This window comes from Corvus cornix, chromosome Z (assembly GCF_000738735.6).
Source record: "Corvus cornix cornix isolate S_Up_H32 chromosome Z, ASM73873v5, whole genome shotgun sequence".
Lineage (NCBI taxonomy): Eukaryota > Metazoa > Chordata > Aves > Passeriformes > Corvidae > Corvus > Corvus cornix.
This window is the reverse complement of record NC_046357.1, coordinates 57159880-57183094: the sequence shown is the minus strand read 5'-3', so window position 1 is coordinate 57183094 and position 23215 is coordinate 57159880. Positions and strand designations below refer to the sequence as shown.

The 23215-nt window shown below is 37.4% G+C and overlaps 1 protein-coding gene across 5 annotated transcripts in view; it reads left to right on the top strand.

Annotated features, from left to right (window-relative positions):
* The window catches only part of DENND4C (DENN domain containing 4C), a 73617-nt gene that overhangs the window by 24944 nt on the left and 25458 nt on the right, over positions 1-23215 (top strand). For 3 of the 5 annotated variants that reach the window (XM_039566733.1, XM_039566732.1, XM_010392985.4), the window contains exons 3-20: positions 648-900; positions 1869-1938; positions 3151-3320; positions 4804-5045; positions 5884-5950; positions 6596-6654; positions 7966-8110; positions 8445-8620; positions 12218-12318; positions 15341-15559; positions 16508-16653; positions 17778-17813; positions 18048-18178; positions 19008-19140; positions 19603-19809; positions 20489-20617; positions 21348-21492; positions 21825-21971. In XM_039566733.1, the coding sequence (XP_039422667.1) occupies positions 648-900; positions 1869-1938; positions 3151-3320; positions 4804-5045; positions 5884-5950; positions 6596-6654; positions 7966-8110; positions 8445-8620; positions 12218-12318; positions 15341-15559; positions 16508-16653; positions 17778-17813; positions 18048-18178; positions 19008-19140; positions 19603-19809; positions 20489-20617; positions 21348-21492; positions 21825-21971 (2576 nt within the window). The remainder of the gene's footprint in view (positions 1-647; positions 901-1868; positions 1939-3150; positions 3321-4803; positions 5046-5883; positions 5951-6595; positions 6655-7965; positions 8111-8444; positions 8621-12217; positions 12319-15340; positions 15560-16507; positions 16654-17777; positions 17814-18047; positions 18179-19007; positions 19141-19602; positions 19810-20488; positions 20618-21347; positions 21493-21824; positions 21972-23215) is intronic. The other 2 variants (XM_039566735.1, XM_039566734.1) reach the window with 1 other exon arrangement.

Here is a 23215-nt window from a genome sequence, read left to right as displayed (position 1 = left end):
AAGTACAGCCAACTGTACTTACTATTTCTTCCTTTTCTTTTTTCAAGCAAAGTATTAGTTTGTCTTCCTCCCTCCTTATCTTAAGCACTGTTATTCAAACTGTGAATGTCAAATATTACTGGGCTTAGATTTTTTTTTTTTCCTGTAAAAATTCGTCTAGGAAGCAGACTTCTGTCCTCTGTTGTGCTTTCCCAAAAATATTTCTTTAAAAAAGTATAAACAAACAACAACAACAAAACCCAAACCCGAAGAACACTTAACATAAAAACCAGAAAAAGACAAGATTGAAATGACTTAGCAGGCATTTTAGTGATTAAATTGTCCAGTGTCCAGAGCAATTTAAACTGTAATTTGTATTTATTTTTCATTGATAGTGCAGCATTCCAACTAGTTCTATAACTAAAATCCTTTTCAATGTAGCATGGTTTTATTTTTCTGTAGTTCTGATTTGTTCCCACAGAGAGTTCAGTGTAATTTTAAATATTTCTGAGCAGTTTCTTCAACCTCAAGTGCTGCATGATGAAAGACAATATAAAAGGTGCCTGGTAAAATGTTGCAATGATGACATAGGTTGCTGTCTCCGAATGCGTTCAAGTAACTTCATTTCTATTTGAATGCACATAATACTGTTCCCTTCCTGTGTGCAGAGTTCTGTATGAGGGGAAGGAACGCATAATTTCGGGCTGTGAGGTGATTCAAGCTACTCCGTACGGTCGTTGCGCTAATGTTAACAACAGCTCGGCTTCTTCACAACGCATCTTCATCACCTACCGAAGGGCCCCTCCAGTGCGACCTCAGAACTCACTGGCAGTGACAGATATCTGTGTCATTGTTACCAGCAAAGGGGAAACCCCTCCTCACACATTCTGTAAAGTGGATAAGAATTTAAATTGTGGTATGGTGAGTATTTACAAGCTTGCATTCCCTTTTTTTTTTCTTTTTTAACCCAACAGGCATATTTAAAGGAGGAGGTCCTTGAACTCTTCTTAGCACTACTATAATTGTGTTCTATCACTACACCATAATTCCTTCATTCTTTATACAATGTGTGAGATGTCGGTTTTGTAGGTTTTGTTGCTTTGATTTCCTCTCGGGTTAGAAATTACTGTTTCATACTGATTACTCACTACTTCAGTTTGCATATTCGTCTATTCGTCTGGGTGCTATTTAGGAGTAGTGCAATGAAATGTTAATTTATTCTTCTTTTAATTATCCCTTCCCTTCTCTTTGGGGATGCTGGCATTTGGTATAATCAGAAATGCTTTTTTCTTAGTTATTTCTAATGCCTGTGTTACTTAGACATTGTAAGTATGATAATTGCTGCTTACAGTTTCTCAGTTTGTTTTAAATGGTTCTCTTTTATTTAGTCTGTTTTGCTTTTAGTTTGCTTGGAGTGGAATAAGTGAGGTTTTTTGAGTGGTAGAGTTTATTTAGACAAACTACAAAAACTCTGTGTCAATAACCAGTTTACAGAACTACAATAAAAGCTTCAAGCTATGAGTTATGATGATTAGAACTTGACTTCCCCTAATGAAGTCCCCAAAAGAGTCTACTCTTAAATAACCAAGGAAACATGAAGGTGGAAATTAAACTGCTTTACTTTTGCCTGTTCTTTTGTTGAAACAGGTCAGAGAGTAGTGTGGTGGTGTGGTTATTTTATGTAAATCCTCTAATCTCTGAAAAGTGAGGGAAGGATGAATTCTCATTTTTGTAATTTACATGCACTCAGCAGCCAACTGGTCATTTTATTCTGTAATGCTTTTTGTTAAAATATCTGATTTCTTTGTAAAGGGAGTATATTCAAATGCTTGATTTCTGTTGATTATTGTCATCTTTGCTGGTTCTGAGATGAAACTTGTGTCTTTCAGTGGGGTTCCAGTGTATACCTTTGTTACAAGAAATCTGTGCCAGCTTCTAACTCTTTAGCATATAAAGCTGGTAAGTAGTTTTAGAAGCTGTCTTAACATGTTAACAAAAGGATTCAAATGCCTTGTTGAAATAAAAGAATAATTTAAAAAATTTTAGTGCTGTCTGTGGGAATACTGTTCCTGGAGGATGTCCGTTGAAATCAGCTTCTATAATGCCTTCTTTGCTCTCCTCATTTTTTCCCAGGGGAAAAAAAAAGGGAATAGCATTTTTCTTTATTATTCTAGTTCTTATGACAGGCTTGCTGCCTTAGGAGCTTTAGCAAACTTTTGTCATAGCAAACATTTCAGATGTAGGAAAAGACTTCATATTTTTGTGTTGGTGATAACGGAGAAGGAGTAATTAAAATCCTGTTCAGCCTTACTTGTATTTCTTTCTATGTCTAAACATCTTCTGTTTAATATGAAAGTTAAATGTATTTCTTCCCTTCAGTTCCACAACTATTTTCTTGTTCCTTATTTGAGGAGAGTGAAAAATATTCTGAACAATAAATGACAAGTCTGGCTTTTAAAAGGTTTTTAATGCATTGCTACAGATTATTTTTTGTTTCTGAAGAAGCCCAAAAAACTTTCAGAACGTTTCTGCTGAGAACTAAGTGTACCAAATTCCTTTGAAAGGAGTAAATTACCAAACGGAAGTTGAAAGAATAGATAATGAAGTTGGTGTAGCACAGAACAAGCAAGATGAGCAGCAATAGTAAACCCATGCTTGTGTGCCTTTTTTCTAACAGCAAGAGTTTGATATATTTCTGAAAGCTGGATAAACAATTCTTTTAAATTCAACATACAGAGTAGCAGAGAATGCGGACAGTCAGCTAGTTCATCCTATTTTCAATGAAGGTATTATTTCTGTTTTTACAGTAAATTATCAGTTTCTTCATAGGAATTTCTAATAAAATCTAATCCAGTGGCACATTTAAATAGCACAAGTAATTCCCAAGTGGTTTGATGTGAAAATCTTCACTATGTACTGGTTTTGAGCAGTTATTAAAAGCGTAATAGCTCAACAAATAACTTCAGTATTCATGTACTATTTTCAAGTGATTGTTACTTGGATGGCTTAGTCTTACTGTCAGATGAAAGACTTTCTCTTTTCAGTTATAATCTTCAGTTATAAAGTTCAGGTAACTGTCAGGCGTACCTATATTTTGTGGAAAATATATTGCTTGCATTATTTACGGCCTACAGAGCAAATGTGCTTACTTTTCTTTTTCCTGTTCTTGAGGCTTAATTTTCAGATATCCTCAAGAGAATTATGAATCATTTCCACTGTCAGACTCTGTACCTCTCTTCTGCCTTCCTATGGGAGCTACTATTGAGTGCTGGGACCCTCAAACCAAATATCCACTACCAGTGTTCTCAACATTTGTACTGACATGCTCTTCTGCAGAAAAGGTATGGCTCCACACTGTGTTTTTGCTTTTATTTCAGGTGGCAGTTATGGAGATAGATGGGGATTGTTTCTTCTGTGTTTAAGAAATACATTATCTAATACTTCCTTATAAAATTATATTTCTTAAGCCTTCATGTGAGATGAAAGTGAACCAAAACGGGAAGCAGCTGGAAGAGTATATGCTGTTTACTCCTATGTCGGCTGAACCATACCCTTAGCAAAACCAAAGCTCACAGCACATGGCTTTCCCTGTTCTTTCATGTAATGGGAATGGAAGTGTAGGCTACATATTAAGGAGAACTTAACACGCGTGTCAGCAATGTGTTAGCAAATTGTTACAGTTTTCACATGGTTACCTTAAAAGACACTTCTATGTGACTTTATGTAATAGGGCTCTGTACATATCTCTGCACATGAGTTGATAACTAGCTACCAGAAAACAGGAAGGCAGGGAGAGGAAAAGTATGTGCTGAGAGGGAGAATGTGAAAGGCTTTAATGAGCATCCAAGACTTAGTGATCTTGTTGAATTTGCATGAAGGGATGCATGAATTTGCATGAATTCAAACATCTGAATTCTAACATTTGGATCTGTCTGCTGAATCTGTGGAAGGCCACCAGCACACAAAGGAACCAAAAATGTGCCTTGGCTTACATGTGGGAAGGTAGTAGAGGTACTCCTGATGAAGCAAGGGAGCCTTTGCTTAGGGTTGGTCTCCCAGCTGTTGTTTCATCTTGCCAACTGTCTGTGTGTGTGTGTGAACTGTATGAGGGAGTGATTTAATGTGTGATTGACTCTCTAATAAACAGCAGTTTGGCTCTGTTGGTGATAACAGCTCAACTTCCACTCTGTCTCACTCCCCTAGTAGTGTCTCACTCCCCTTCTCCATTTCCAAACAGAAGAAAACATTTGTCCAAAATATTAATACTTCTATTTCAAGCAGGGATGCAGTAGCTGCTACTGTTTTTCTTTCCTTATTCTTCTTTTGCTAAGCTTACCAGAATAACTCAGTTATGAAACTCTGACAAATAGGGAAGGAGTATTAGAAAAGGTTGGTATCTGTTTAGCTTGATAAAATGAAGGAAGTCAAAGCTAAAATAATTTTATTGTTTGGTTTGGTAGTGATAGGGGAATTTACTAAAGAGAAACATTTCATGAGAGTTTGAGTTTGAGATTTTGGGGGTGTTTTTGACCCAGAAGATTAATAAGGTTTTGTCACAGAATGAAGGTTTGGTTCCTTCCCTTTCAATTTGCTGAGTATGAATACTTTGTTGAGGAAGGTGCAATGAAAATGAGGAAGAGAGTTCAAACCACTTTGTTTATAAGGTTGCTTTGTGTACATGGCATAAATAATGTCATTTCATAAGGTACCAGCAAAAGCACTGTAGTTTGTGCAAACACCGAGGACTTAAAGATGCACCAAAAGTTCTAGCCCAATTTCCTGTTAAATACTGGACTTGCATAGCTGTTTTTCTTAATCTTTTAGGTTTACGGTGCTGCTATCCAGTTCTATGAGCCTTATCCCAGGGAGCTGCTAACAGAAAAACAGCAATCGCAGCTGGGTCTTCTGAAAACTGTAGAGAGAAAAGTGATTACTTCCAAGTCCATCAATTCAAACAAATGCATCTGTCTTCTCTCACACTGGCCTTTCTTTGAAGCATTTAGAAAATTTCTTATGTTCATCTACAAACTCTCTGTCTCTGGACCTCATCCTCTTCCCATTGAAAAGTATGTGAAACATTTTTCAAGTTGATGTGGGAATGTAGTTATAAGCTCAAGAAGTCATGTGATTTGTGCATGTCTCAGTTGCCTAGTTGCTATAATTGATCCGTCATCTTGTTTGCACTGTTTAGCTTATGTTGTACTGATAGAAATTGTTGCTGCTTCTGTTTAATAGTACTGGCTCTTGCAGTGCCAGCAAAGCTAACTGGATTTTACTCTGGGTTTTTTTTAGAATATGTCAAGCCTGTTTACCTTTCTCTTAGCGAAATCAAACACAGAACAGGCTGAGCTGTGATACATGCTACATTTGCTGTCCTTTGTTTTAGCTTAATAAATATAAGCTCAAGAATGCTGTACATTAGCAGCGAATATCTATGCCTGTTTCCAAGCACTGCAGCTAATTCAGATTGTCTGTGGCTGTGTTTGTAAACTCTGCAAAGGATGCTTGTCATGATCCTGAAAGTTTGCTGGAAAATGATGTTACCTTCAAAACTGTTAAGACATCTGGCAGTGAAGTATATACTTTAGCAGAATCTCCTTTAAAACTCTGTAGAACTAGGCTGCCTGGGGTTTTAAGTGGCTTGCATAAATGCCATTTTGTTCATATCTTTTGCTTATATATCTGAAGCTGCCAGTATTAATTTTCAGGCATGAAATGTGAGCGAATTAAGCTTCTTTGTTTCGGTTTGCATAAGAAGGCTCTTACACTTACCAAAACAATAAAGAAATCTTAACAGTCTTTCTAAAACATGCTAGCATATTAATTCTGAAATGTGGTTAACATTGCTTTCAGCCCTTCTTTACTCCCCGGTGCTGTTTTTCTAATATCTTGTCTTCTTTGCAGGCATATATCCCATTTTATGCACAATATACCTTTCCCTTCACCACAAAGGCCAAGGATTCTTGTGCAGGTAAGCAAAATGTTTTCACTAGTTTAAAATCCGTTTTAAGCCACAGCAATGGCAAATCCTCTCTTGCCTTTGGTTTCCTCCTTTATGTTTTTTACTTGGGTTTGAATACTCGCCTGCTGGAAGGGAGAGGGGAGGAGATGGATGGGCTGGCCTTCTCTCTCATTGGTATAAACCTGGGACAACTTAGCAAAGGAAACAAACTATTTCAGACTTCAGGTGGTGTGGATGGCAGAAGTGTCCTACTTGCGCTTTTGAAATATCTGCCACGTATTATGGTTTTATTTTATAGGCACCATTTGCATTACCTCTGTGGCAGGGTTGTTTTCTGTCTTTCCCTCACTTGTCCACCCACTGCTGTGGGTCAGATGTTAGTCCCCTGGGGCATTGTCTCTTGTGCTTCTCTGTTTAATCACCCAGCAGTAGTTACATACTCAACACTGAGTCACAGATGGTTTCCTGTAATGCTCAGAATTGTTTCAGTGATTAATACATGTTCTGTTCACTTAGTGAACCCGAGTCCCAAAGACACTGTGTCTGTAAGCCAGGCAGTTTATAAGACTATGGATATATATTTATATTGGAATATTATACTGTATTAACTTTGAGGTTGTTCATATCAATCACATACTACTTTATGTGTTTCAGCTTTCTGCCCATGATGCATTAATATTGTCACAGCCAGTTTCTACACCATTGCCATTAAGGTATCATTATTAATGCTTTAAATATATGCTGCTTGAAAAAATCAGAGGCAAGTAGGAGTCAGTCTTAGAAGGAAGTCAAATGTTAGTGCAATCTCATTAGGTGTTATAAACAGGAAGCTCAATATGCACTTTTAATGTTACACAGTCCTTTCTTGACATAGATGTGTCCCTTGTGGAAGTATAATATCATTAATTATCCTGAAATAAAGATGACTTGCCAGATTATTGCAGGAACTCCAAAGGAATAATAAGGCGTTTGTGAGGAGAAAAAAAATACACATATTTAAAGATCTTGTATTTTCAGAACCAGTGCAGTAAGCAAAATTTAATAGAATAGAGACTGCTATCTTGCTTTTTTTCCCTTTTTGGATCCAAGAGAGACAGTTAAATCAAGCAGTTAGGTGAAATCTGTGAATCCACAAGTGTGCCAACATTTTGGAAATTCAAAGGTATACCTACAAATTATTTGTGCTTGAAAGTTGTTGCAGTCTCTATGGATGCTGCCTGCACCTTCTGGGTTAGACCTCTCTATGATTGTGACATGGGGTTTTGTTTCAGCACTTTTGCTGTTCTTTGGTTTTAAGTTGAAAACCAAGATCTTCCGCCTTTTTATTCTCTCTGCCCCAAAGCATTATCATATAATATTTTTTATGCAGAAGAATCCCATCTTTAATCACAGTTTTTACACAAGCACTTAGGTGAAAAATTGCAGCCCTCCACCAAATTGCAAAGCAACATGTAAAAACTTTTTTAAGGACCAATTTGACACCCCTGTACTCATAGATATCATTACAATTCCTAAATGTGTACTGTCCAAACAAATTAAATGGAAGCTAAACTATAGGAACTAAAGGCATGTTGCTATCAGAATGATGGATTAATTTCATACCGGAATTTGATGCTGTGATTCTAAGATCAAATGGATACTCTAGTTCATGATTCTTGCATGAAGTAACTCATCATATGGAACTGCTGGTGTTGTTTTTGTTTGAATTGGTTAACCAGTTAGATTTGCTTTACTGTTATGAAGACAAGATGCCTGTGCATCTATGAGAGCAAGCAAGACAAATTCAGCAGTAGCGTGGTTTAGTGTATGTTTCTTCAGCAATAGAATGCAAATTTAGGTTTCTTTGGCATAGTATAAGCCTTAAAATGACATGATGGCTGTTAGTTAGATAGGTAGGTATTTAGTGTGTATTAGCACCATTCAACTAGTTGATCCCAAAGAGTTGTCAGAAGTTTGATAGCAGTAATTTTTTTTTAAACCCTGTAATATTTTTCTTTTCTTCCCCTTTCCCATCTACTCCTTAGTGGAGCAAACTTTAGCACTCTGCTCATGAATCTTGGACCAGAAAACTGTGCCACTCTATTACTTTTTGTATTACTAGAAGGCAAGATCCTCCTCCATTCCCTTAGACCAGCTGTGTTGACAGGCGTTGCTGAAGCTGTAGTAGCTGTAAGTACAAAGTGTTCTATACAGTAGTGAGAGAAATCAATTTAAACGCCACAGTTGTAACAAGGCTTTAAGTTGAAGTTATTGATGTACTGAATGGTCTTTTTTCCCAGCAATAGCATTTAGTTCAATTGTCCTAGCTAGTAACTCTTAGAAAGATCATAATTTTTGCATAGATAACTGATTAAAGTAATCAGACTTGGGGACTTTTTTCTGATAGTGTTACAAAGCTTTTAGCAATTTCATTTCGATGTGCTGTATGTAATCTCTTGGTTTTTCTTTTACAATATCTGTTATCTTGTGTTAATGCATTTATTTCATTTAATTTTTCCTTCAGATGATATTTCCATTTCAGTGGCAATGTCCATATATCCCCCTCTGTCCTTTGTCTCTGGCCACCGTACTCAGTGCACCTCTTCCATTTATTGTTGGAGTTGATTCACGATACTTTGATCTGTACGATCCACCACAGGATATTGTGTGCATTGACTTAGACACAAACATGGTCTACATGTAAGTTCTATGGAGATTTTATATTTTTCTGTAGACGAAGAGATTGCTGAAGTGCTCAGGAGATAAAATTGTTAAACACTGTTTGATGCAATGTGGTTTGTTTCTTACTGTCCCCTGTTTTTTTCCTCATTTCTAATGCTTCAAAGCAAATTAAAACTTAGTAAGTCAAGGATCAACACTTGGCACTTCCCATAAAAATGTGATGCAGATCTTGCATCTATAAATTTGTGACAATGGTAAGTAACTAGGGAAAGGATTGGTCCCCCTGTACTAGGGTGCTGGGGAGGCTGTATCTCAAATTCTGTGTTCAATTCTGGGCCCTTCGCAACAAGAAAGACATTGAGGTGCTGGAGCATGTCCAGAGAAGGTGGTGAAGAGTGTGAAGCACAAGTGTTGTGAGGAACAGCTGAGGGAGCTGGGGATGTGTAATATGTAGAAAAGGGCCCTGAGGTCCTTATCACTGTCTGCAACTGCTTGAAAGGGGGTTGTAGCCAGGTGGAGGTCGATCTCTTCTCCCAAGTAACAAGAAGTAGGATGAACAGAAATGGCCTCAAGTGGCACCAGGGGAGCTTTAGATTAGATAGTAGGAAAACTTTCTTCACTCATGGTCGGGCTTTGGAACAGACCGCTCAGGGAAGCGGCCGAGTCACCAGCCCTAGGGGTACGTAAAAAAGACATGTAGGTGCAGTGCTCGGTTTAGTGGTGGACATGGGTTTGTGGTGGTCATGGCAGTGTTAAGTAAGTGGTTCGACTTGATGATCTTAAAGGTTTTTTCCAACCTACATGAACATGAATGCGTCAGGATCTTTGATAACAGCTCTTGATGCTGCAAGCACTTGGGCTACTTTATGTTAGTGTTACTAAAGAAATTTTTCTGAAGTTTTGTGATTGTGAGCCCAATCAAGCAAAATTTGATGTCTTCCCTACATTAATTCTAAAATATTTTCACTTAACTATTGTATTTTTAGTACTTTTCTTGAATTGAAGTATTCCTTGAACAGTTTCTTTGCACCTTCTTGAGGAGAGGCTAATTCAGAATAACTCTTGTGGGTTTCTATAATTTGAGTACAAATAATGGAAATTAAAACCCGGTTTTTTCAGGTGTTTAGTAACTTTATTAATTACTTTTCCATTTTTAACTAGATCGTAAATAGAAAGATGTATCTTAGTTCAAGATGAGCATGGTCATCACTAAATCAAGTGCACATCTTTTCTCTGTGAAAATTTAGTTTTATTTATCTCATCATGTCACTTTTAAACTCTTGACTTTCTTTTTTACTCACCTGAGTTAGAGTTATTAATTTGATTTGTGGATCAGTGAAATGCTTTCTTGATTTTTACTGTCTCAGAAGGATCCTTCCTCTAGTGACACAAATGTTTCCTTTACATTACTGAAATGTTTTGTTTTGTTAGTAGCATCACAGGAAACAGCAAACAATGGAGCAAATTGTGTTTATTTTTTTATCATGGGGGGTTTTTTTCTCCTTCCCCTAGGTCTCCATAAAAAACACTTTAAAAAGCATTTGCATCAGTTTATACCGAAGTATTATGCCACCAAGAGAATAATTATAAGTGTTGTGAAAGAAGGTATTGAAGAATGTCATGAAAGATAACTTATTCATTTGAAGATACTTGCAGGGAAAAATACCTCAGTATTTTTGTTTATAAGTAGAATGGAAGTTGAGGACTGCATTGCAGAAAAATAGAGATAAAACCAGGAGATTTTGCAGGGAGACAAAGAAGTTGAGATGCTTTTAGGACTGTTATAAAGACCAAGTACCAGCATTACTTGGATTGGTTGTTGAACTAAAAATCTCCTAGTGGCTGACCACTTATGAGGCAGGCAGCTGGAAAGGCTTTCCCACCCTTTTTTTTACGGTCTTATAACCCCTTTTCTCTTTCAATAGTGAAGTGATCTCTTCTGATTTTGCTGCCCATTTTGCATTTATCTCATCTATACAACCTGTTTGACTTCCAGAGGAGTTTGGCATCTGTAATATTTGACTTGGGTAAATGTGAGGTATTGGTACCTGCCTTATAAAACGTTTCTAACCTGGAAATGAGTATATCTTTCAATTTTGGAAATGTGTAGGTAAACCCAAATTTCCATACAGCACTTTGTGTTGAAGATAATACAGAACTATGAAAATACTGTGTTATTAGTGAATAAAGATTGTTTAGTTTAATTTTATCCACATTGGTTTCTGCCCCTTTTTATGTCTATGGCAGTGTGGTAATGCTGGATTTGTTTGTTTGTTTGTTTGTTTAGGTGTAAAAGCATTTAACAGCACTGTTGCTGTTTGGAAAGACTGCTGACTAGAAAAATAACTTCTGAAAAATTAGATATTTTCTCATACATCAGTCTGTCTAGTGTCTTTCTAGAGCAAGTATGCTGCTACCTTTCTTAAGCTATTCCAAAAATACTAAATATTAAATATTTATTCATTCAGCATCTTCCTTATTGCTTTTTAAATTTTTTTAAACTCTCTCTGTGATACTTAATGAGCTTTCAATGTTAAGTAGCCTTTTTAGGGCAAAGATTTGAGAGTTTGTGTTATTTTCATAGCAGGATTTCTTTCCTGTCACTTTTGGAATGGCACCACTTACAGGGTTTATAGGCATGCCACTGTTGTGGGGGAAGAATGGGCAAAGGCATCCATAAGCATGGAATTTTTCTTTTAACTCCAGAAACTTTGGCTTCCTTCCTAAGATATTTCTGTGTTCATGCCAATAAAGCAAATTATAATGGAACAAATATTTCACAGATGGAAAATGCAAAAACAACTAGTGCCAATATCAGCCTGGATAGTAATAACTGGTTAGGTCTCATGGTGACAAGGTTTATTGTAGTCTCTGTAAGAGCAGCTCTCTCCCACCTTCTGTCTTCCAGAAAGAGGCATAGGAGTTCTCAGGATTTATTCCCTCCCTTTGTTTATATCCAACTGCTTAAAGAAGGTCTAGCATTGTAACTGTTGTTCTCCTTAAAGAAGATGAGCATCCCTTTAGGCAATTTACCCCACTGCTTAATCAACCACGTGATTTTCCAGCTGTAAACTGAATTCCCAGTCTTTCTAGTACCAGTTGGACTGTGATTGAAGAGGGGACCGGGTTGCCATAAACATATAGCAAAGTACCATATAATCAAGTTCCCAGACTGATCTGGCCTTTTTCAGTAACATGTATTCAGAACTGCCTTTCTTTGTATCTGTAGTGGTATGGCAGGTTTATGCTAGAATAGATTTTGCATAATAATCACATACAGAACAGTGTGCTTAAATCATAGTAGCAAGGCTGATAAAAAATCTGAAAGGGAAATAATTTAAAAGTCTAAGTGGAATCTGAAGGCAGATCTTCCTTGCAGACTGGAGAAAACTCTACTCATTACTCAATTTATACTGTTCTTATTTGAAAAAATGAAATTCTGAGTTATGTCACTCCTATTTTTTTTTTAAACAAAAAGGTCCAGTGACAAGATTTCTTTTCAAAATAATTTGAAGGTACTGTCTTCTGTAAATGAAGCAAATTAAGGTGGTTGACGTTATTCTTTTTCTATTGTCTGTATTTTATAAGTTCTCTTTTGTCTCTCCTGTGTTTTAGATCAGATGATAAGAAGAGCACCAACTGGAAGCAGTTTCCTAAAAAGCCATGTAAAAGTCTGCTTAGCACCTTAAAGAAACTGCACCCACAGCTGGCAGCAGGTGAAATAAAGAAAATAAAATTAATTTTAATTAGCATCTAAATGTAATTACTTCCTTCTATTGCATGAAATGTGGTTAATTTTTTTAGACTTTTTTTAATGTGACTTCTTAGAATTTAATCTGGTTTTTTAGCCTTTACTCGTGGTCATGTCCAGCTCTCATCCACCAGCACCCCCCCAAGTCCTTCTATGCAGAGATCTGTTCATCCCCCAGCCTGTGTTGATACTGGGGGTTTCCCCAACTCAGGGTGCAGCACCTTGTAGTTGATCTTGTTAAATCTCAGATTCCATGGGCCCACTTCTTGAGTTTGTTCAAGTCCCTCTGGATGGCATCCCATTCCTCAGGTGCGTCAACAGCAGCACTCAGCTTGGTGCCATCTTCAAACTTCCTGAGGGTGCACTCAATCCCTTTGTCTGTGTTATTAATGGAGACATTAAATAACACAGGCCCCAATATAGACCCCTGAGGGACACCGCTTGTCACTGATGCCCATCGTGACTCTAAACCATTCACCACTATGCTCTGGATGGGACTATCCAACCAATTTCTTATCCCTCTAACAATCCACCCGTCACATCCATCTTTTAGAGAGAAGGACGTTAGGGGGGTCTGTGCCAAAGGCTTTACACAATTCTGGAGATCTGTAGCCCTTCCCTTGTCCACTGATGGAGTCACTCTGTCATAGAAGGCCACTGGGTTGGTCAGGCAGGACTTGCCCTTGGTGAAGCTGTGCTGGTATCTTAAATCACTTCCCTGTCCTCCGTGTGCCTTAGCACAGCTTCTAGGAGTATCTGTTCCAGGATCTTCCCAGGCACAGAGGGGAGGCTGACATGTGAGTAGTTCCCAGGGCCCAATTCTAGCGAATATCTCAGATAATGAGATGGATCATGGAGTAGCTAAATTTTGACAAAATATTTTGTCAAAAGAAAAATAAAGACTGACCATCTTCAGCCTAATGTCTTAGACAGATAAGAGCAATGTTCTAACTGACCTAACAGTTTTCAGGTATTGTTTCTGTCTAAATATAGGTAGGTTTTTTCAGGTAAGGTGGTTCAGGCTATGTAAGGTTATGTCATTATGGGGAAGGAAATGATGATCGCCTCATAGGTGTACCTAAGATACACAAAATTCATAAATTGCAAAAGCAATCGTATTAATTAAGAGGTAAGTGTTCTTGCCTTTGTTTTCTATGGTTGATTTTTTTGCAAATAGCCTTTACTTCATCTGTTAGAAAATCTCAACTTTTATCAGCAGGGTATGTCATTCATTAGGAACTACTTCCCAATCTATCTTGAGCACAGCCAGTGGTCTCTCTTAAATAATTTTTCTATTTTGGCAATATTATAATAGCTATGTTGTAATATTTGTTTATATTTATGTAGAGATGTAACTGATATTTTTGTTATAATAATAAGTGTGGAGCTGTCATTTTCAGCAATCCTGCTGCTGTTTTTTTAAGACTGTAAGCGTAAACTCTGAATGTCACTTGTTTCCACCATTTGGTGCACTAAAATATTAGGATCTATGTTGGAAAAGTAGTTTTAGATGTGTATTCTTCCGAACAGGGAAAACACGGTCTAACAAATGAGTGGTTTAGGTCGCTTAAAGAATCAGTGGCAAAGGTATCAGTAAAAGCAGGTTTCATATTAATATGCAAATGCACGACAAAGTTCAGTAGCTAGGTTCACTCTGTTACCGACTACATGGATGAAGCACAAAAGGAAAATCAGATTAGAATCAAGGTAGAATGATTGTAACAAAGACTGAGGATGCAAAGTAGCAAGAGCATAAATAGTATGGGGAGGCCCTTCTGTAGAGTCAAGAGTTGCAGATGGACTCACTTGTTTTCTAAATTCCTAATGGAGCCTAGGTGCCACTGGATCCAAACTTAGTCTTAGACTAAGGGGCCAAGTCCAAACTAAGCCCCAGGTTTGTCTAAAGGATTTAGCATCACTTAATCATTGATTGATTTAACATTTACAAAGTGATTTAATAGGGTTTACTGTAAGCACCACAGTAACTTCATTACAGATCTGAGATGGAAATATTCAGACTATACTTGCTGTTGGGTGTTTAAATCCATTCACACATGCATGCACACAGACCCAAAGAATTGTGTACAAAGGTGTACATACTTGTTAAAATTCACCTTGAGTTCAGTGAGGTACTCCTGTCAGATGATTTGGCAACACTCAATGGGTGGTAAGTTGAGCCTTGAGGATTGGGTGGTACTGGGGGGTACTAGTACTGACAGCCCAGACCCTGTCAGCAGGTTACAGCAATGGTCCTCAGAGTATTGCAAACTGGAGGGCTGGTGGGCTCCAAGAGGTCCCACTGAGAAGGAGGTGCTGGTACAGTCACAGCTGCCCCAGGGAGCTCAGAGGGCCTGGCTTAGGACTAATCTTCATAGTGTCACAAGATGATTATCTTCAATCGTCTGTCAGTCTTCATCCTGTAGACTGGAAACTGCTGGAATTTTCCTTAAAAGTCGTTATACTTGTTCTGTTCAAGCTGTGATTTAGGCAAATAGTGTTCCAAGGCCATCCATGAGGCAAGAAATGTTCTTTAGGCAGCAGCAGTTCCTCAGAACAGCCATTGTTTCTGATAAGCTCAAGGGGATCTTAACTGCTCAGGAGCCATTAATCAAGGCCAAGGCCTAAAGGGAATGCCTGTGGAGACTGGAGGTTGTACAGCAGCCCAAAAGGAGCTGGGTTGGGGCAGGGAGTGGAAGAAACCACCACACGTGATGGTTTGTGTTTGTGTTGATTTATTGTTGAAAGACTATATTCAGTTGAGTATGAAGTAACATTAACTGAGCTGACGTCCTTGTTTTATGTCACAGACTGCTGCATGAGTTAGAAAAATATGCTTTTGAGGTAACCTGCCTTTTATATCAGCCAATTCAATTGGAAAATAATCACAAGATTTCTAGTGCTTATCACTTATGCATATGGGCAAGTAGAAAAAAATTTTGAATGCACTGAATTTTTATTAAAGGATTGTATGTGTTGCTCATTGACAGTTCACAGGAAAACTCAAGAAGGCTCTGCAGTGGAAATGACTCCTATAGAAGCAGACTTTTCCTGGCAGAAGAAGATGATAGAACTTGAGATGGAGATCCAGGAAGCATTTCTCCGTTTCATGGCATCTATTTTGAAGGGTTACAGAACATTCCTCAAGCCAATCACACAGGCACCTTCAAATAAAGCAACTGCTGCCGATTCCTTGTTTGATCATCAAGGTGAGGGTGGTGCAAACAAGCTGCTGACAGCACTGTTACAGCTTTAGAGCTGAAGAGCTGCATGACTTTAAAAGGTCAAAGTTCCCTTTGGTTGTAGAGTTCTTGGCAGTATTTAAAATGGCAATTGTCTAAAGTTCAGCTGTTCAAAGTTGATTGGAACTGCAGGTTTGCACTAGCTTTGTATTAGAAAAAGCTTTTTTTTAGTAGCATGATGCCCTCTCATCATGGCATATTCTACAAGGGCATCTCTTGGGAACGAAAAAATATTTCTCAATTTGTATGAAGCAAAAATGCTAAAAAGCCCAGTAATGAGGAGTGAAGTAATGGTCTTGATATAAATGGAAACATTGTGGAGAATGGGGCAGAGGTCAGAAAAACAGTAAAGCAATAAACAATAGTGAGCAAATATCACTTCCTTCATCACTGTTAACTATTCAGATCTGTTCATGAGTTGAACACCACATAGAATGTCACAGGGTTTTTTTATGTGGTAGTGTTTTGGGTTTTGTTTCTTTTTGGGGGTTGTTGTTTTTTTTTTTAATTAGTGGATGAGAGATTTGGCAAGAGATTTTTAGTTTTCAATTTTATCAGGCCCGTCACCTTCTTTTAGAATAATATAATTTTTATTTTTTATTTTATTATTGTTTTAGCTGTTGGATGCTTTTGTACAAAGTCATCTTTTTCTTGCACAATGAATCAACACAGTGAGAAGGGATTACATGGGTGTTATTGATTGCTGAGGATTGTTAGCTATGTTAAAAAAATAGCTACTAAAAAATGCTATTATTTTAATCTTCCAAATGCAAGTAGATATAAGTAGTTGTTGTTATAGATAAAGCAAATACTTGATGTATTAGCACCTTAAGTAATTTATGTTGACACTTCAAGTGTTCATTTCTTATGGAACTTTTAACTGGTATTTAGTTGTGTGTTCCCTTTTATAACCAGGATTTTTAAAAAGCAGAGACCGTGCCTATACAAAGTTCTACACGCATCTCACCAAAACACAGATATTCAGCCGCTTTATTGAAGAGTGCAGTTTTGTGAGTGACAAGGATACTGGCTTGGCATTTTTTGATGACTGCATAGAAAAGGTGAGAAATGTAGTAGTACTACTAAATAATATTTTTCTGTCTACTTTGTGTTACTTTACTGTCATTTAGTTGAGAAGGTACATAACTTCTGTAATAAGTGTTCAAAGGGATTGGAATTTTGGTGGTTATTGCTAGCTCTTTTTCTTTTCTTCATCATCTTGCGTGGTCATAATTTCTGTGTTGTTGGATGAAATTTTAATTAAAGGCCTGTAGGATTTCAATCTATAAGATAATGTGAGAATTACCAGTAGCTGACACTTTAGCAAAATGCTATTTGTGTTTTCTCATTAAATGTTAGTTATCCTCCCTCCAATGAGGAATTACTACCAGTGGGCATCTGTGTTGTTGTTTTTCGCAATTTCAACTTAAAATACGCCTAGTGCTTAAGATGGGGTCAGAACTGGTTTATGTGGATAAGTTCCCCTTTCATTACATGCATGTTATAGGAGAAAGATTGCTGTATCCCATTCTTTTTTTTTTTTTATTTTTTTTTTTTATTTTTTATTTTATGAAGTCACATCAGTATGGCTCTGATCTAGATAGGTTATGGAGTTTATAGCGTCATCTTTAAAATTCCAGGTTCACAATATGAAAGCTAGGAGCTAGAGAATTGTATTTATTTTTTAAGGCATATATATGATTCTTTCTGGGCAGAACATTCTAATAATAGCTTCTTATAGACTGAGTCTTTGATTCAGTATTGATTCTAATCAAATTAACATTTGTAAATGGATAAAAGTTCATTTGCCTTTCCTTTTCTCTGCTAAATGTGGGGTATGCATCTAGAGAATACGTTGTTAATAATTTGTTATTACTGCAGGTTGTCATATTGGAAATACCTGCAAAATAGTAGTTTGTCTCAACTAAACTAAATGAAAGCACTTTTCCTTTGATAGATTTAGGATTTTGTATTTAGTAGATAATGTGAGCGGATTGAAAGCATGCTGATTACGGAATTCTTTACTGAAGCATTTGAAAAAGAGCTTAATTGCTTCTACAGTAATATGGAAAATTGCTGTTTCTTCTTTAATATTTCAGGAAGTGACACAGCTTTAATAGAATTATTTAGGATTTTGGTTTTGAGTTGAGAAGAAACTCTTAATTTTTTTTTTTTCTTTTCCCAGCTCTTTCCAGATAAAGGAACGGAAAAAGGAGAGAAGGTACTTTGCCCTTGAAAAAGTTTAGGAATATCTGATCATGAAATAAAAATGGAAAGCCAAGGCTGTGGACTTGATATTTGAGTAATTAGAACAAGTACAATTTATATAATATATATCCAATCAAATGCAGCATATATTAAATATATTTTTACATATTCTAACATAATTGAAGTTAAAAAGGACACTTTGTTACAAAGCCAAACTCTGTATTTAGTGTACAAACTCTGTTTTCAGGTTGATGTAGATTCTGTTGAAGATGTACGCTTGATTGAGCTTGATGAGTCACAAAAAAGTGAACACACAGTGTTCATAATGCCACCAGAACCACCTGCTGATGATGGACAGGACCGAGTGCCAAAATACAGGTACAAGTTAAACAGTCACATAGAGTGAAACTGGAGTGCTTATGGTGTTTAGCAGGGCAGATGTTCCATGTTGGTGCAGGACTTGTCTTAATACAGTGTTCAGAAGAACTCAGAGAAAGATGTGAACTGCCCAGATTCTGGTAAGTTTCTGAAGCTCTGGAAGTCAGTGGTTTGGGTGTGTACGTGTGAGGGAATTTGGATTATGGTATTAATTTTTCAATAAGTTCTTTCCAACTATATGGTAATACTTTTCTGCATGTATTCAGTGTTCTTCTTCCTGTTTGAGCCATTTGTGTGTACTTTGTAGCGAGTGCAGTGCACTTTGTTCCATGTTGGAAATGATGAAGGGTGGGTTATGAATCTACCCAGTACTACTGATCTGCAGACAATGAACCAAAAGAACAAAACATGCACTCCACTTTTCAGATTTCTTGCATTCAGTCTTTTTCAGCCCTGTGCAGGAAGTGTGGAGTTTCAGACACTCTGGGTATGATTTTTTTCTTCCTGTCTCTCTTGGAGATCATGAGGGTTCTGTTTTTTGCTGTTGTCCTTGTTAATCATCATCTGTGCTCCCCTGACCTTCATGACATGGTTAGCCGTCTGGTTCTTATTTCCATCATCTTTGGAGGTTTAATGTCCAAGGCATCTTCTTGTGGCATCTTTGTGAATAAGGCTAAAAGGGTCTTGCTATCTTCTCTTTTTTTTCTCCTGGTTCTTTATTCTCCTGTTTGTCATTTTTTTCCATGCCAGCTGTCTTTGTATGGCTTTCCTGCTATGAGCAGGCATGTGAAAAGCTTTTATTTTCTGTTTTTTTAAATCATCTATATAGCTATAAGAACTTCCCGCGACTAGATTTCAAGCTCTTTGACAGGCCACAGGAGCTCAAGCTCTCCTTCAGCAGACACCCAGCTGGAAGCAGCATTTCAAATAGTCCAGCACTCATGGCAAAGAGGACAAAGCAGGTCAGATGAGTCTCACTGAGTAATCACTGTGTGATCACTGAAAGAAACAAACTTTCTTGATAGAGCTGCCACTTCCTGTTTATACTATAAGTTAATGTTGTTAGAGGTTTGGTCTGTGTAATTATTGAGAATGAACACTTACAAGTAAAAGAAACAGAAGAGATTAAAAAATTAGCATCTGAGATTACAGTTTATTGTCAAATGCATCTTTAAGCTTTAGACTGTAACAAAAAATTAAATTAGAATTAATGCTTTAGTGCAGGGAAAAAAGCTTGATCCTGATGCTAGTTTTTGCTTGCAGAGAGTCTTAATAAGAGAGCGGTAAAAAGGGATCTTTGGTTGAATGTGTGTCTATTATTATTATTAAATTCTTACTCTTAAGAAGCCAGTATCTGAGTTAGATTTCTAGATTCAAGATGTTGTATCTTTTGTCTGCTTTTATTTTTTGTTTCACCCTTACAGGAGATAAAAACAGCCCATAAATTAGCCAAGAAGTATTATGTCAGCCCTTCCCAGTGGGCTAAGTGTCTCTTCAGTCATAGTTACAGCCTATGGTTTATTTGTCTACCAGCCTATGTCAGAGTTGCACATCCCAAGGTCAAAGCACTGCAACAGGCATATGATGTTCTGATTAAAATGAGGAAAACGGATGTGGAACCACTAGATGAGGCAAGTGCAAATCAAAAAAAGTTACCATGAATGTGAGATAGAAGACAAGGTGCAAGTACAGTGTGTTTCGCTGACACCACCAGGTTAAGTGTACTTATGGTTTGACCTGTGTTAAAGCCACCTTAAAATCATCTCAAGTCTGCTTAACTACAGCAACTGGAAATTAATTTCCTTTTTCATCCCCAGCATAGTGTCTGCTGGGTCAAGTACTCCAACTCAGTGTTGCTAGTCATCTCACAGATGCCTTCCAGAAGGAAGTTCTTGAATATCCCTGGTTTTTAAATGCACTTTAAATTAATGCCTTGCAGCCTTACTGCACTAAAGGGCTAATGGGTTTGTGTGCAGCATACTATTCTTTCAGTAGTATCCACAGGCACATAACAGCAAATTATGCTGCTTTTCACATGGGGGCCTTACCTCCTTTATTTCTCAAATAGAGGAGCTGAATGGAAAAAGAAAATCGGCATGCTCAACAATGTGACTGCTGATGTTATTTCAGGTTTTGTGATTTCCTGTTTAATTTTTGCTCCCTCTTCTGGCTGTGGCACGTTATGGACTAAGTAGTTGCTCTCATGCGGCTTTCCCTTTTACATGTGTACAAGTTGGAAATCAGAAAAGAGCTTAAGATGTTTCAAAATTCTTGTCCTTGGTCCATTTATGTGTTTCTGTATCTTGTCAGGTCTGTTACAGAGTAGTAATGCAGCTCTGTGGACTGTGGGGTCAGCCTGTTCAGGCTGTGAGAGTCCTTTTTGAAATGAAAAATGCTGGAATACAGCCAAATGCCATAACCTATGGTTATTACAATAAGGTAAGGGACCAGTGTGTTTTGCAGTTGTCACTCCCAATGTCCGGTAGCATGTTTCTAAAGTTGTTTCTTGCAGCTCTTCACTTGGATTTGCTGATTCTCTTGGTCAAGCAATCCTTTTGGACATGCTTACAGAATGGCTGAATCTACAGTATATGGTTTTACACTGTTAAATTTACATTCCCATGCTGTTTGGCTAACCAAAAATTCTATTGAAATATAGATTTGAACTGTTTGCCTTTGCAAATTTTGGAACCATCTAGGGCTTCCATGTCAAATAAATCTATTCTAAGGTGTATTATTTAAGACAGCAAGATCCAAGATGGATGAAGGCTGGAATTAGGCTAGTTGAAGTAGCCTCTCTCTCTTTTCCTTGCTTCCAAGTTTCTGGAATATCCTGATGAAACTTCATGGTAAACAATATAAAGGAAAAAGAAAAGAGGTGCTACTATGGTCTTCTGTTGCAATCAAAATATATAAATAAGAACAAAATCCATCTTGTTTAATTAAAGAAATCTTGATCCATTGTTTGCTTTTACTCAGCTGTTGTGTACTGACCTGTGGAATAAAAGGGAAGGGCTCATAAAATTTCAAGTATTTGTCCTACTTCACATGGTTGACAGTAAATGCTTTTTTTTTTGATGAGGGGAAAAAAGAAGCTTCTTGCCCTACTGTGTTTTTTAATGTAACTTCCTTACTGTTTTTGTTATTGTAAAAATGTCTCTTTCTGCAGGCTGTTTTAGAGTCTTCTTGGCCTAGTAGTAACCGCAGTGGCATATTCCTGTGGACAAAGGTACGAAATGTAGTTCGTGGCACAGCGCAGTTTAGGCAGTGCTTAAAGAAATCAACGCAGAGCCTACGAATGCCTGTGATATCAGGTAATAAGTTAGTTGAAATTGATTTATTTCTGGTCAACAGGAGCATGACATGCTTTCTGAGGGATTGCAGCTAACATTGTGGCTTTTGAAAGTGGAAAATCTGTCCTTAAATGTATAAAAATTGGTATTTGCTAACTTGATGCTTGTAACAGGATTAGCATGTCTTTTGCATACTGAAGAATTAATTGTCTGATTTCTGTTGCCAGAATTTCATACTCCTATTTTATATGTGCCAGCAGAAGTATTTACTATTGTCTGAAGAGGTTAGATTTGTTAAAAAACCTGAACAATTAAGTCCTCTCTTACTAACCAGCTCTCATTCATGTCTTTAGCTCTGCGGAGTCCCACGGGTGGAAGTGATGGGGACATGGTGAGCCATGGTAGCGTGGATAGTTCTAATGATGCTAACAGTGGGGAGCACACCCTCTTCGTCAGTGACTTAGTCAGGCTTGATTCCGTTGATAATCACTCTAGCACAGGTACTAGATTCTGCTGGGTTTACTACTAACAGTTCCCCATAAGGCTAAATTTTCTAGTGTCCTGTTGGTTTCCCCACCACAACTACTGCTTTCCCTTCTTGAGGCTGTAGAGAAGTGTGGAGTTAACTTGTGTAGAAAAAAAGTACACTATTGTTGAACATTCTTCCTTTACTGCACATCATGCTTTAGTTTAGAATGGACCATAGTAGAAATATTCTTACATTAAAAGAAATGTTTTGCTGTGGTCTCATGTACCCTGCTTTTTGTGTTAACCTTCAGAAAAGGTTTGAAGCCTCTGACATATGAGGCTGTTTAATTTTTGCATGTTGTCATTTATTCATAGAAGTAATAGTCTGTGTCAGTAAAATCTTCCCATAAAAGGAAAGGAGTGATAGTTGGTGAGGTGATTAGAAGGTAACACTTAAAAGATGTTTCTCCTTGATGATATCCCAGAAAGGTCTAATTAGTATGTTATGTTAGGTTATAGTAAACCATGCTTTTAAAGGCCATGTTCAAGTGTCTTAATAGTAGTTGCTAAACTTTGAAATAAATACAGACATTATCAGAACCTTGTCACACAGTTTTAGGAGACTGTGGAAATGGAAAGGCAAGTGATAAGCTGGAGAAAAACTCCACGTTAAACATAGTGTGCACTCTTTGAGACAAACTGAAGTAAAAAGAGTGCACAGGAAGTTAATAATTTGAGATAGCAAGACAAAATGCATGGTTCTTTGTATCTGCTTTAGTACTGATCACATCCTACCTGTGCAGTCTCAACTAAACTTCCTTTCTGTGTGTATTTCAAAACTTAATGTACAAAATTATTCTAGCACACTCTTCATGTTTTTAATATCTTGAGCCCTTCTGTAAAGAGAACTTTGAGTCTGATTCCTGTGCTTCATCTGATATGTCTGCCTAGATTACTGAACTTCCCTTCTCTCTGCTCTTTGTTGCTCTGCTTTTTGCTCTTTGCTGTCCCTTGGGTGCCGCATTTATCCTTGGCTATCACGGTGTGGGGTGCAGACTTATGGTGTGAAGCCTTGGATGCACGTGTGCATTATTTCTACCCTTGAATGTTACTCCTGCAGGTAATTCACCCATTTATTGATAGGGTATTTTCACTTCTGCTCAAGGCAGGGATTACTAACATTATTGAAACTATGATAGAGAGAAAATAAGCACCAAAGAATGTCAGAACTTGATTTTCTATATAAAAAGTTTTCAATACAGCAGCCAAATGTGTT